At 37.2% G+C, this 14739-nt stretch overlaps 1 protein-coding gene across 1 annotated transcript in view; it reads left to right on the plus strand.

Annotated features, from left to right (window-relative positions):
- The first annotated feature begins 509 nt into the window (after positions 1 to 509).
- LOC137237866 (protein MEMO1) overlaps positions 510 to 14739 on the plus strand; it is a 49918-nt gene continuing 35688 nt past the window's right edge. The window contains exon 1 of the mRNA XM_067762186.1: positions 510 to 730. Coding sequence (XP_067618287.1) covers positions 679 to 730 — 52 coding nt within the window. The 5' untranslated portion in view covers positions 510 to 678. The remainder of the gene's footprint in view (positions 731 to 14739) is intronic.

Consider the following 14739-nt stretch of genomic DNA (forward strand, 5'->3'; position numbering starts at 1 on the left):
TATTAAACTACTTGAATACTTAGAAGGGGCTATTGAGCAATTTTACGCCTTTTTTGCACCCAACTCCTAAATTGATTTAACATATTTGATGGCAATGGAAGTATACAAAAAAATAACTTTGGGGAAAAAGTATTTAGTACTGAATGGAAAAAAACGTGTGCATTCATTTCAAGTTTACATTAATAAAAGATTGGGAATGGTTCTTACATTCACACTCTATATTGAATTATATTTTACCATTCAATAACACACACACTTAAGCTTTGAGTTAAAGTATTTTAAGCCATTCAGGAATGGAGATTTATAATATGCAACCAAAAAATCACAAATTTTTAAAAGAATGCTAAGAGAATGCACACTCAATTGATTCAATCTTTTTACAGCTCTGATGAAAGGCTGCTTATGTGTCGGAGCTATTAAGTAGATAGTGATGAAAACTTTGATGCATAGAGAATCGATTCTACATTTCTAAAAAAAAAGATCGATTAAATCGATTAAGGATCTAATCGAAATCCAGCTCTATTGCTGCTTGTCAAAATTGGAAAAAAATGTGTTGCTAGTTTTTCGTTTGCGAGCAATTAACTAGATTTCGTGAAATCTGGCTTTAAATATAAACAAAAAAACATAATCGCATCAATTTGTAAATAAATAAAGCAAGTTCATAAACAGCGTGCGAAAATGTCTACGATTAGAAGAGCAACTCATTCTGGAAGCTGGTACACCAACCAAGGTAAACAATGAACAAGATGTAATTTCATATGTAACTTACATACATATCTATATGTATGTTGCAAATGCTATCAGTTGCAAAGATATGTAGATAACTGCTTGCAAGGCGAGGAGGATGAGTCAGTTTCTTGGGTGCTATCATTTTCCCAAGAGTACTTAAGTAATTCACACTAACAACACATTCATTATATGCAAGGTCTTTATTAAACGGCCAGTTCAAACTAACTTAAGGAATTGTATGTATTTACTAAATATACAAAAACCATAAGTATTTATTACACAAACCGTTTCTCCACTGCATGAGATCTCAAAAAGAAATTCCAAATTTTTGTATGTCAGCGACAATGCAATCTGGCGCAGAACTTGCTATTTGCCAAAAAGGCTACTTTTCACTCAGCAATTCCTCACTTTTTATGCATATTTTAGTCCAGTAAATTAAAATGTCGTCGTGACGGCTTAAGTGCAGTATACGGACAATTCCAAAATCAAAAAATGAAGTATGAGGATTGATAGACATGGTCAAGGTGAGTATAACTACACAATTTTGTTTGTGGGCAAATGACAATAACAGGAGTTATTAAGGGTCAAAGTTCATATGAAGCATTTTTTTAAATCTAAATTTCTCTTTAAGTAACGAACCGATTTTCAAAATTTTTTTCATTGTATAGCTAGTAAAATTACCTTTCATTTGATATGTTGTTTGTATTCCTATCCCGTAAAATACTTAAAAAATTCGATGTTTAAAAGTGCTATATTTACTAAGTAAATTACGAATATTTATTTGTATGTATGTATGTGTATGTATATTGAAATAAAGCCAGTATGGCCTTATTGCCATTTTCAAAACATGGTTGTTGTAATTTTATTAGGCTGTACCTAAAAACGCGCAAAAGAGTGCGTACCGTGGCATATTGCCACGGTTCAGGCAACCACCCGGACTTGGCATGGCGTAGCCCAGGGTTATTTAAATAAGCGCGGCCGAAGGCCGCCAACTCGGAAAGGTGATCTGCACATAAAGGAAACAAATACCAGGTGTTCTGCGCAGAATTACTGTTAATTTGCCCAAAATTAAGTTTTGGTATACCAGGAACAGGACAGTTGGTATTGCATTGATGGGACTAAGGATATTATATATAATTTTAAATGAAAGCTTAAATTATTTCCCATCTACCATCCTATATTTTCATATATTTAATACAGCAATTAAATTTAAAAAAATTAAGTTAAAAATTTTGACATGTTTTTTAAAAAATTATATTATTTCAGGAAATTCTTTGCAGTTATATACTTAAGATATACATCAAATGAAAGGTATTGGCAATACATATCCAACGACGTCAAAATTTTGATCGGTTCAATACTTTAGAAGTAATTTAGATTAAAAAAAGCTTATTATGAACTTTGACCTTTAATAACTTTTGTTGTTGTTGTTTGCCCAACAAAAAAAATATACCGTTATGTTTCTTTTATTAATACCTATCGATCTCAATTTTTCGTTTTTATATATCAGCATTATCCGTATACTGCACTTGTTCCCAAAACTTTATCACGTGTATGGCAAGGATCGGGATTCGTCCATAGCGGGTCTCTCCAGAGGTGGAGGAGTTTTAATAGCTATTCGTCATCACTTTAAATCATTTGTAGACTAATAAATAAATAAACTAAGATTCTCAATATACGGCATTTCTAAAATTTTCATTTGCGCGTCATACATTCCGCTTCTGGTATCTACTACCTCTACAAACCACATCTAGATAATATTATTGATCTAGTTCATAGCTTCGATAATAGTAACTTTTCCTTATTAGGGGATTTTAATATGCCTAAGGTTGAGCGGTCCTATGTTTACAATAGTATTTCTTCCGCTCCCAAAAATCTTAATAGTACTTCGGAGATGTACCTTTTTGACAATTTCTCAAGTGTAAATCTTTCCCAGATAAATGGCTGCTCCAATTTATCCAGAACCCTTGATACAATATCAATTGTACTATGACCGAATGTCCCGACCCGTTTTCTTGCTCCGGTCTCCATCACATCCCGCTTATTGTGAATATTGAATTTAATACCTTTAAAAGTTTTTAAACATGTAATGAAGCTCCTGGTTTCTCGTTTAGGCGCGGCAATTTCGATTTGATTTGTCAGAAAGTCTTCATCTATTGACTGAGAAGCGATCTTATTAAATGTTTCAATCTTTTTAAAAATGTCGTCAATCAAATTTGTTCTAATAATATATCTCGGAAAAAACATTGTTACAAATTCCGTGGTATACTAAGAGACTAACGCGGCTGAAGAATTTGAGAAATAAATTCTTCAAAAAATTGAATTCTCCAAGTCCTTAACATATAAAGCTAAATACCTTAATTTTTCCAAGAAATGCAAAGCGTTAAGCAAGAGGCTCCATAGTAATTTTGTCCGCAACTTTGAATCAGATATTAAAGATAATCCCAAGGCATTTTGCAATTATGTAAAATCTTAAAAACTATGCTCGATTATACCATCATCGGTTTTCTACGACAGGGAGCATGCCTCCTGAAGCAGCTATTCTTTGGAGTATTGAATCTATCCATTGAGGATGTTGCTGATGGAATTCAAAACATAAAATCTTCTACTCATACGGATGTTGACGGCTTAAAGTCTTATCTATTTAAAAATTGCTTGGCACTGGCGTTCCCACTCCTCATAATTTTCAACAAATCTCTCGAGTGGGGTGAATTTACTGATGAATGGAAGACAACCTTTATTAGCCTAACTTTCAAGAGTGGCAATAAAACAATGTCGCCAATTATAGGCCCATTGCAAAGTTGTCAAATGTCTCAAAATTATTTGAGTATATTGTTTAACAGTAAATGTATTTTGCTGTTAGGCGTCTAATCAATGATCATCAGCATGGTTTTATGTCCGGTAGGTCCACTGTGATAAACCTTTAAATTTTTTCTGATTTTTGCGTATCTGCTTTCAACAATCGTTTTCTATATACACCATACTATACACACGGATTTCTCGAAAGCGTTTAATAAGGTTACACACTCAATCTTGATCTCTAAATTAGCCTTTCTGGGGTTTCACTCAATATTTTTATCTTGGTTAAAGTCATACCTTAACCAACGGACTTGCGTTGTAGTATTGACAATACGCGCTCTGATACTTTTATGGCTACCTCCGGGGTGCCTCAAGGTAGTATTCTGGGGTCATTGCTATTTGTAATTTTTATAAACATTTCGGGGCTTGTTTCCAGCACTCTTAAGTTACTTTTGTACATCGATGACTTTCAAATTTTCAATACTATATCTAATTCATTCGACATGGATATGATCCAATCAGACTTAGACAATGTTGCTATCTGGTGTAGAACCAATAACCTACCGCTGGATGTCAGGAAATGCTTTCATGTAACATTCTCTAAATAGCGTGGCTACATTTCAACCTAGAGTTCCATTGACGGTACCCGCCTCTCTACTCTTAGTCCCGGTTTTTCAGTACAAGTTCAACTCAGTTTGTCAGTTAAACTACGCTTAAACTTATTCTGCAGTTTTTCAGTCTACTTTAACTGATGTTTAAGCTGAGCTTAAGCGGCCGATCTGGCAGCGTTAAACTATAGTTAACCTATCATTTATTTACGTTCGTTGGAAATGGCGTCGAATATACCCAACAAGCATTTGGGCTTGAGTACCATTAGAGCTCATGTTGATAACTAGGCATACTTCTAAAATCTCAATAGTTTTTTCGAAACATTGACTCAACTCGAGAATCATAGCGTACTCAGCAAAAGAGGGAATTTTTTATAAAGCAAATAATGCTATTAACATAGTTGAAAACATTTAATTAACAACTTGTGGTTCTCTGACTGGACTCAAATGTAAAATTCCATACTACAGTATTTTCACGAAAATAAAATGAAATTATATAATTTAAAAACAGTCACCGACTATCTATCATTCAAAGCAATCAGACGTGTATTAGTGTTCACTGCTGTGCTAAGTACCGCTATTCTATTTACTTTTCAATTCTTTTGTTGTGTCATTCTTACACGATTTGCACGTGTATAATTTCGAGTAACCAAATTTAACAAACTTAAAATTATATAGCTATTTTGCCAACATGCCGTGGCCTACGGATAGGCCACCAAATCAATCCAATCAACGCAAAACTTCACGACAGTTTAAACTCTGTCAAGGGTGTAATATACGCTCCTTGCTTGAAACACGTGCCAGAGGATGAAATCGTAAACGAGATGAAAAGCCAAAATGTCACCGGTGTATATCAATTTTCGCGCCTAATTGAAGGCAAACCCACCATCACCGGACTAATGGTCCTCACATTTGATCTTTTTCGTCTACCAGAATCCGTTGATATCGCCTGGTATAAAGTAAAATCACAACCTTATATACCTAATCCCATGCGTAGCAAAAAATGCCAATGCATAAAGGACCCAATGTGCAATGGGTGCAACCTCCCCCCCCCCCCCCCCCCCCCCCATTCGCCGGAAAAATGTACAAGAACCCTTTGCGCCAATTGCTCTAGTGACCTCCAATCATCAGATAGGAAGTGTCCCGAATATATCAAAGCCAAAGAGATTCTCAAAATATTAACGCTAGAGAAGTGCAGCATCGGAGAAGCACGCCGAATGTACAAGGAAAGACTCCCTTTCCAACAACAAGCAGCCTCATACGCTAACATGACCAAAACCAATCCTCCTAAAAAATCCAACACAACAACCCATCCTCTTCAAAAAACCAAAACAACATCCAATCCTATCCAAAAAACCAACTTCATCCATTTCAGAAACAAATACTAACCCACCACCTTCACAAAATATATACACTACTAAACCAATATCAACTCAAGTAGAAAAACTTCCATCCAACACAACAAAAACAACCGAAAACAACAACATAACCACCACAGAATCAAATAAATCTACCTCATTCTCCACCCCAATTTCCATCACCCCAGAGCCCCACAACTCGGTCAATTTAATAACTCCAGTTTCCTTATCCCAACAATCTCCAAATATATCCCCATTTTCCCAATTTACCCAAAAATTACTAAAAACCAATGACTATTTTGTCAATATTTCTAAAGACATAGATGACTCTATGGTCTCTTCCTAGGAAGATCCATAGAAAAAGCTTTATTCTAAACAGCAAACACACCCCCTACATCTCTATATATCCTATCGTTTTTGTAAACCCTTGTTTACAAAAATCGTATAGTTAAATTTTTTTTTCTGCACTTATGGACTTCAACATTCTTCAATGGAATATGAAAGGTTTCATAAATAACTACTCAGAACTTCAAATACTTCTCAAACACTACAACCCCTACATCATAGCAATCCAAGAAACCCACTGTAACAATAATTTCACTCCAATACTCCCTGAAGGATACCAAGGCTATTTTACTAACGCCCTCTCAAACACCCAGTCAAAACAAGGTAGTAGCATTCTAATCAAAGACTTTATACCTCACAAACGAATAAATATTAACACCCAACTTCAGGTGGTTGCCGTCGAGGTTGAAATAAATATTAAGTTCACTATTTTGTCCGTCTACATACCACCAAATGAAACCTTTAATAGCAGAGACCTAACAAACATTTTTTCGGCTATTAATACTCCTATCATTGTTTTAGGAGACTTCAACAGTTGGAGTAACTTATGGGGATCTAGTGTGATCAATCACCGAAGAAGACTTGTTGAAAATTCAATTACACAATGCAACCTATGCGTTTTGAATGATGATAGCGCAACTCACTTTTCCACCCACGCCACTTTTACACATATAGACATTTCACTCTGTTCACCATCCCTTCTTCCAATAATCTCCTGGCAAACGATCGACGATCTGTACAATAGCGACCAGTTCCCAATCATCTTGAAAATTTTCTTTAACACAAATAGACCAAGCAGAACTAAATATCCTCCGAAATTCTTACTAAATCTCGCCGACTGGGACACCTTTGCAAGATTGGTAGACCTAGAGCTAGAAATTAGAACTCCTACAGCTGCAACTAATCACGATGCAGCAAACTTCGCTAAAGCCATTCGAGTAGCCGCAAACCAATCTATCCCACAAGCTCGAAATACTAAAAGACATAATGTGGCCTGGTGGAGCAGGGACCTAGCAGAACTAAGATAAAAAAAAATTAAAGCTTGGTACGATTTCAAAAATAATCCCACTACTCAAAATCTAGTTCTTTTTAAAAAAAGCAATGCAAAATTCCGTAAAGAAATGTAAATTCAAAAGAAAAATAGCTTTAGGCAGCTCACGGAATCTATTAACCCTCTGTTCCATCACGTCAATATGGGGCAAAATTAATATGCTCGACAACAAAAAACAGCGAAACCCCCAATAGCGTTGAAACCCAACAATATAACGATAACTGATCCAAATACCATCGCAAATATATTTGCCTCCGAATGGTCCGACTACTCCTCTGACTCGCAACTTCCCAAACGAATTTCAATTAGCTAAAAGCCAAGTAATCGATCTTTCCTCAATAACCAACGTTCACACAAAAGCTAGGACCATCGAAACCCAAATAACAACCACAGAGTTAACAATGTGTCTCGGAAAAGCTAATGGAAAAACGCCAGGTTTCGACCGTGTCTCGTATGCCATGATGAAGTCAACATCTCCTTTTGCCAAGTCCCGTATATTATTACTTTACAATCAAATTTTTGACTGCGGTGTCATTCCACAAAGCTGGAAAACAGCCACAATAATTCCCGTCCCATCCCTACATCTCGTTGATTCTTCCCAAGTAGCATTCAAACCAAATAGAGGATGTATAGACGCTCTACTTCATATAGACCACTACGTGTGCAAAGCACTATCTGCCCGTCATCACGCAACTATTCTTTCGGTTGGCTTCGAAAAAGCGTTTGATCGAATTGGTTCACATGTAATTCTCAATTGCCTGCATAACTGGGGCATTGGCCCAAAAATATTTCAGTTTATCAAATCCTTTTTATCAAATAGACAATTCAGGGTAAGAATTGGTGATACTTTCTCCAACGTCTACCCAATTAATAACGGAATTCCTCAAGGATCTCCCCTATCTGTTGTTCTTTTTTCTATCGCATTTTACGAAATTAGTAAAATTATCAAAACAAACAATTCCATAGAGCACTGTCTCTATGCAGATGACTTGTACATTCTCTGCAAGAGATGCTACAGAAACAAAAAACATACTTGAAAATATAACGAACGACATTGGGAATTGGTCTAAATATTCCGGAGCCAAAATATCATTGAGCAAAACAAAAAACTTTCACGTATGTAGAAAACGCAAATGCGATTTTAACAATCTAAAAATATCAATTGACAATGTCGAAGTAGAGAATGTGAAGCATCTTAAAATATTAGGTATTGTATTCTCCAATAATTACAGATGGAATAACCATTGTCTAGAATTAAAGAAGTCATTAGCTGCCAGAGTAAATTTTATATCATATCTTTCAAGCAAAAAATGTCACATTCACATAAATACATTAATTTATCTCAGTAAGGCACTTGTTTTAAGTAAGATCGACTATGGGCTATTCCTTTACGGAAAATCTCCGAAATCCACACTTAAAATATTAAGTCTGAGTTACCATCAAATAGCAAGATTGTGCACCTATGCTTTCCGAACAACACCAGTAAGAAACATCTTGGCAGAAACGAATCTACCCACACTGGAAGAAAGAATCCATCATATAGAGACACGATTAACTCCCAAAATAATGATTGAATGCGATTCCATTATATATAAAGACGTAAAAATGATAATGCAAAGTGCGCCTGGCAGCAGTCCAAGACTGCGATCTGCTCTGTATAGAATATTCGATACCGCAACAAACTTGGGACTACTATACGTTGAAGAAGAGGCTCAAACTAATAACCCTCCGTGGGCGATCCGAAAAACATTATGCGACCTCAGCCTGTCCAGATACAAAAAACATAACACACCACCTAGCATATATTTACAACTCTTCCAAGAACGGAAAGCTTACTATGAAGAAAATGAATGGAAATTCTTATACACAGATGGGTCAAAAACCGTAGACAAACCCGCCAGCTACTCTGTCGCAGACACTAACGGTTACGTACTGAGGGTACAAAACCTAACAGATATTGCTTCAACTTTCACCGCTGAAGCCGCTGCCATACAGCATGCTATACTTATAGCAATAGAAGAAAACACCAAAACTATCATATGCACCGATAGCCTGTCGGTTTTGAAAGCAGTCCTTAACCCAACAATCTCGTCAAAAACAATTCAGATGATCAGAGATAACCTTATTGATAACAGCGAAACACTTAGACTTCTCTGGATACCAGGACATGTAAATATTTCAGGCAATGAAGCAGCAGACACCGCGGCTAAATCAGCTAGCAACTTGCCTCTAACGGCAGATAGCACCATTGAAAAAAATAATATGCGACGGTTCATTCTACACCGTCTACGACAAGAAGATAAAGAAAAATGGAATAGCTACAACCACCAACACTATAAATCAATTAACCAAGAACTGGTATCTCCAACCTATCCACCAAACATTTGGAAAAAACAAATTGAAATCTATTCCCGCATTCGCCTTGGGCGTACAAGATGTACGCATGAGTATCTGCTCTCAGGGGAGCCTGCACCAACATGCGCACTCTGCCAAAATACATTAACCTTGAAACATATTTTCTCCGACTGTACCATACTACAAGCAACAAAAAATATCTATCTAAAGAAAAATTGGATAACCATTATAAAAAATCCCACAAACGACAACCTAAACGCAATATACAATTTCATCAAAGCTATTAAAGCAACAATCTAGCAAACCAACTCAAAAAACTCCTTTTAATTACATATATTTAAGTTATAATATAGAGCCGATAGCCCTGGCAGCTAGTGCTCACTAGTTTATTTAACTAGTTAATTTATTTAATTATGTTAATAAATCATAATAATAATAATAATAATATAAAAAATAAATAAATGTGAGGCGCGATTACCTCCGAAGAGATGTTACGCCGAGCTTCTCTTCCAATTTGCGTCGTGCTTCTTTTAATTTTTTCTACAAATTGGCGGGACGGGACCTACTTGTTTTATTCCGACTCCGCACGGCATGTGCAAGGCAGGTGAGTTTTCACTGATAGCTTTTCATGGCATAAATACACTCGGAGTGCTTACCAAACACAGTCGAGGGGCGATCTCGCTTAGAAAAATTTTCTACTAATTGAAAAACCTGCGTAAACCCAGGATCTTCGGTGTGGTAGACAGAGCACGTTACCATCACATCACGGTGGCCGCCTGTATAATTTATTTTTGATAAATTACTCTTCATTACTGCTATCAACCTCGTGCTTATTTCTCACAATAAACAACTGTTGGTTTGTTGATTTTGGTGGTACCACCTTGGAGATTTTTTTCAACTCCATCTCAACTCGATATGCAATGTAGGATATCAACTAGAGAAATGTGTTGAATATTCATTTGAGAACTGTACATTTCTGAAAATCTCTCGAAATTAGGATAATAATTGGAAAATATTAATGACGTTGGAGAACAAATCGGAAACTTTTAATTTTACAAAATTTCTCAATGGTTGGATAGTGATTGGAGAATGAAGTTGGATATCAACTCGAGGATTATCTGATTTAAACATAATTAAATAATAATGTGCTAGATATATATTTCGCTGGAGAATTTTTTTTTCCATGTTTGTTGGGTAAACAAAATCCAGCTGTTGCCGTATCTACAAATTATCTAGATAATGAGAAAACCAATGTTGCCGCACAAAAAAGCATACCCCAAGGGCGGCCTTAAACTGAGACTGAAAAACTGCTCATTACTTTAACTGGAGTTTAAAATTGACTAGAGTTTAAGCAAACTTAGTTTAAGCTTAGCTTAACCAACTCTGAAAAACCGGGCCTTAGCGAGATTAAGGACTTAGGGGTAGTTTTTGATTCTAAATTCTCATTTACGACTCATTTAAACTCTACCATTGCTAAGTCGTATTCAGTTCTGGTTTTCATCCGGCGTTTTAGCTTATATTTCAGTGACCCATATAACCTTAAATTGTTCACGTGGTCGTTCGTTCTAAGCTGGAATATGCTCGTTTCATTTGGCGACCATATCATGAATGCCGTATTATGAGACTTGAACGGGTGCAAAGAACTTTTGTTCGATTTGCGTTGCGTTCGCTGAGTTTCTCGGAGCCGATTTCCCTCATATAAAGATAGATATGCACTCAAAAGCCTTCAGTCACTTCATTGTCGAAGAACAATTCTTTCGCTGACTTTTGTTTATGACATTATTAGTGGTGCGATTGATGCTCCATATCTTTTTGAGAGTATCCGTTTCCACATCCCCAAACGGCCTCTTCGTAGTAGATATATTTTTTATACGGATTTTGCTTGGACCCTCTTTGCATTGAATGCACCTATTTTTAGGGCAATGACGGAATTTAATACTATCTTAAGTTTTTCAGCCATCGATTTCTCTTTGCCAAAACCCATTTTCAAATCACTTTCAACCGAAATCTTTTCATAGTTACCTAAGCTTTATTATACTTGTCCGTATCTACGTAGCGTGTAAATTTATTGTTACTTGTACAGTTTATTGAGCTGATCAATCTCTTTGTTTATTGAATTACATTATTTGAACTTTAAAATTTTTATCTAGTCTGTATTCTGTGGCAGTGCCTCGGCCCATCCAAAGTACTCTCAAATTGTCATCGGTGTCCACTAAAGGAAGTCCAAAGAAGCTAGCAGTTTCAACAGGGAAATGTTGATTCCACATTACAATTGTGGTGTAACGTACAAAAAGGGGTCAAGGGTCGATGTTCCTTTTTTGCGTAAAAAAGCTCAATAGAAAGAAAAGGTGCAGTTCTATACCTACATCAAATATAATTTATAATTTTTATATCTCTAAAACCATGATGTACTTAAACCTAACCGATGAAGTCGATATTACAAAATGGAGACGCATTTGACAATATTCACTCTGTTGTTATTGTTGATGTTTTTAGCAATAAGGACACTTCCCGAAGGTTTTGGGGAGTGTTATCGCTGTTGATGGTCCTTTGCCGGATAAAGATCCAGTACGTTCTGGAAAGAAGCACCATAGAGGTACTAGCCTACGCAATATGTGCTAATTTTTTTTAAATCATTCTGCTGTTCCACATAACCTATTTCATAAACTCTATCCTAACGACCTATGTCTGCAAAATCGTGGAAAGCTGTTGTTGTTGTTGTTAACAGTGCTTCACTCCATTCAATGGGAGCGACCATTCTCCCCGAAGGCTTTAGGGAGTGTTATCGATGTGATGGTCCTTTGCCGGATACAATTCCGGTACGCTCCGTTAACACAGCACCATTCGTTAACACCGACCATCTCGGGAACGATTTATATGGCCAAATTAAACCTTCAGGCCATCCCTCCCTTCCCACCTTCAAGTTCCATGAGGAGCTTGGGGTCGCCAGAGCCTCGTCTGTTAGTGAAACAGGATTCGCCACGGATAGGTGAGGTTGACAATTGGGTTTGGAGAAGGTATATATTGCGCTGGCAACTTGAAAGGGTTGCGGTACACAGCCCCTTGAATCTGGTATTTTACATGACGTATGTCGGGGTTGATTCTGGACAAGTAAAGATTCAATTACTCATACTTATCATAGACTTGACTTGACTAGGCTACTAAGCCTTGATTATACTTTACTTAGCACATACGATCAGCATTGTACTTAGTTTTTCCCAAAATTAAAAGAAAGACGCAAATTAACGTATTATTAAATAAATGCCAACATGTTGAAAGAAATATCAAAATAAAGCTTAAAAGCATAAATGGCATACAAAAGTACGAAAGCCACTTAGAACTTACGTAGAAAATTAACAGACCTCTAAGTCAAGTCAAGTATTTCTAAGTGTTGGGTAATCATTTAGATGCAAAGCTCATAAAACAGAACCGTAAGTGAAAGTTTCCAAGTCAAGTATATGCTAATAATGAGTAACGGGCGCGTTTACCCTGTTACGGTATTCAGAACGAAGCTGGGCCAGGGTGACCCGTGTCTCCCTTAGTAACGTGCTTTCTTCTTCTGCAAGCTCAGGATAGTGTATACTGATACCGGGGTTCACCGTGCGCGTCCTGGCAAAGGAGTTTACCGATTCTGTGTGGATTTCGCCTAGGGCCTGGAAATCTTTTAAAATTATCCTAGTTCCCAAACAAAACAACGGATACAGGTCATAAGCACGACTTTTTCTCTCGAAGGTCGTTGAGCGCATTTTGTATAGGCAGATCGCTACATATCGACGTGCTATACGAAAACTAGCTCTGGAGTTTTAGTGCCTGACGAAAACTAGCCATTTTAATTTGTGGCTGATGAAAACTAACACTCAAACTGAGTTTCTTGTTTTTTTTTTTACAAGGTGTTCGATATTAATTATAAGTTCCTTAAATTATTATAAACAGATTTCGGATTTTCGGTTGATATTGATCATATGAGTTAGAAGAAGCCTCGCGTTCGTTACTCAAGCTTTTCCAACAGAATACATCTAACAATATCCGGTTTTGATGCCCCTGCACTATGATATGGCAGAAGGGAATCACAAATATAATGTTTACGAAAGAGCTCGAATCCTGAGTCGTTCACTAGTCTTTATGCCATAAATGGCTGAGGCAAAGTGAAGCCCAGAACAGTATGATACCAATTTGAAAAGTTGGCAGACTACGGGGATAGCCCTGAGATGTGTTTATACGGTATGGAAAATCACCAAGTTGTGTTCAAGATAAGCTTATAGGTGTGTCTATACGTACCAACCAGTATCGAGGTTATCACCTAAGGCGTGAGCCCATGATAAACCTAATTTTGAGCTTTACGTAGATATGATAGTGCAACGATTAAAAAGCCCAAAGGCGTTGTTAGCTAGGCAATAGACTGGGTGGAGTGGTTGTTGTTGTTGTAGCGATAAGGTTACACCCCGAAGGCTTTGGGGAGTGTTATCAATGTGATGGTCCTTTGCCGGATACATATCCGGTATGCTCCGGCAACACATCTCCATTAAGGTGCTAGCCCGACCATCTCGGGAATGATATATATGGCCACATTAAACCTTCAGGCCATCCCTCCCTCCCCACCCCCAAGTTCCATGAAGAGCTTGGGGTCGCCAGAGCCTCGTCTGTTGGTGAAACGGGATTCACCGCTCGAAGGTGAGGTTGACAATTGGGTTTGGAGAAGCCATATATTGCGCTGGCAACCTGAAAAGGTTGCGCTACACAACCCCTTGAATCTGGTATTTTAGTCGCCTCTTACGACAGGCATACCTACCGCGGGTATATTCTAACCCTCTAACCCGCTGGGGTGCTCGTAGTAGGCGTCCGCTAGCGTGACGTAAAATCAAAATCCCCTGAGCGATAAAAGCTCGGTTGCTATGATTAATAATGAGGCCTTGGAATTACAAAATGTCATTAGAGTCGCTATATTCAGCTGTTGAAATACATTTTCATAACTCCAAGCTTCATTACAGTTCTTGACGATGTAAATAAGCAGGAAAACAAAAATAAATTGAATTGCTAGTTTTCGTCAACCAGTGACCGAAAGTGTTAGTTTTCGTACGAAATTCTAAAAGTTTAGTTTTCGTAAGGAATTTTAGAAGTGTTGGTTTTCTTATGGTACGTCGATATATGGACGAAAATAAACTTCTGACGGAACATCAGTCTGCTTTCAGACCAAAAAGAAGCTGTACTACGGTACTCCTTTTTGTGGTAGAAGATGTACGGGATCGTATTGATGATTAACGTTACGACTTTCCTAACCCTTTTGGAGCACTCCAAAGCCTTTGACTCCGTGGAAAATACCCTACTATGTAAGAAGCTGGAAAACTTGTTTGATTTCTCCAGTCATGCAACCAACCTAATCAGTTCTTATCTAGACGGCAGAACGCAGGCAGTATGTGTAGATAGTAAAAAGTCACACTTGTTAAACGTTCGCAAGGTGTACCCCAATTGTTACCGACGAAAAAATATAATTATT

Source organism: Eurosta solidaginis, chromosome 1, assembly GCF_040869045.1.
Source record: "Eurosta solidaginis isolate ZX-2024a chromosome 1, ASM4086904v1, whole genome shotgun sequence".
NCBI lineage: Eukaryota > Metazoa > Arthropoda > Insecta > Diptera > Tephritidae > Eurosta > Eurosta solidaginis.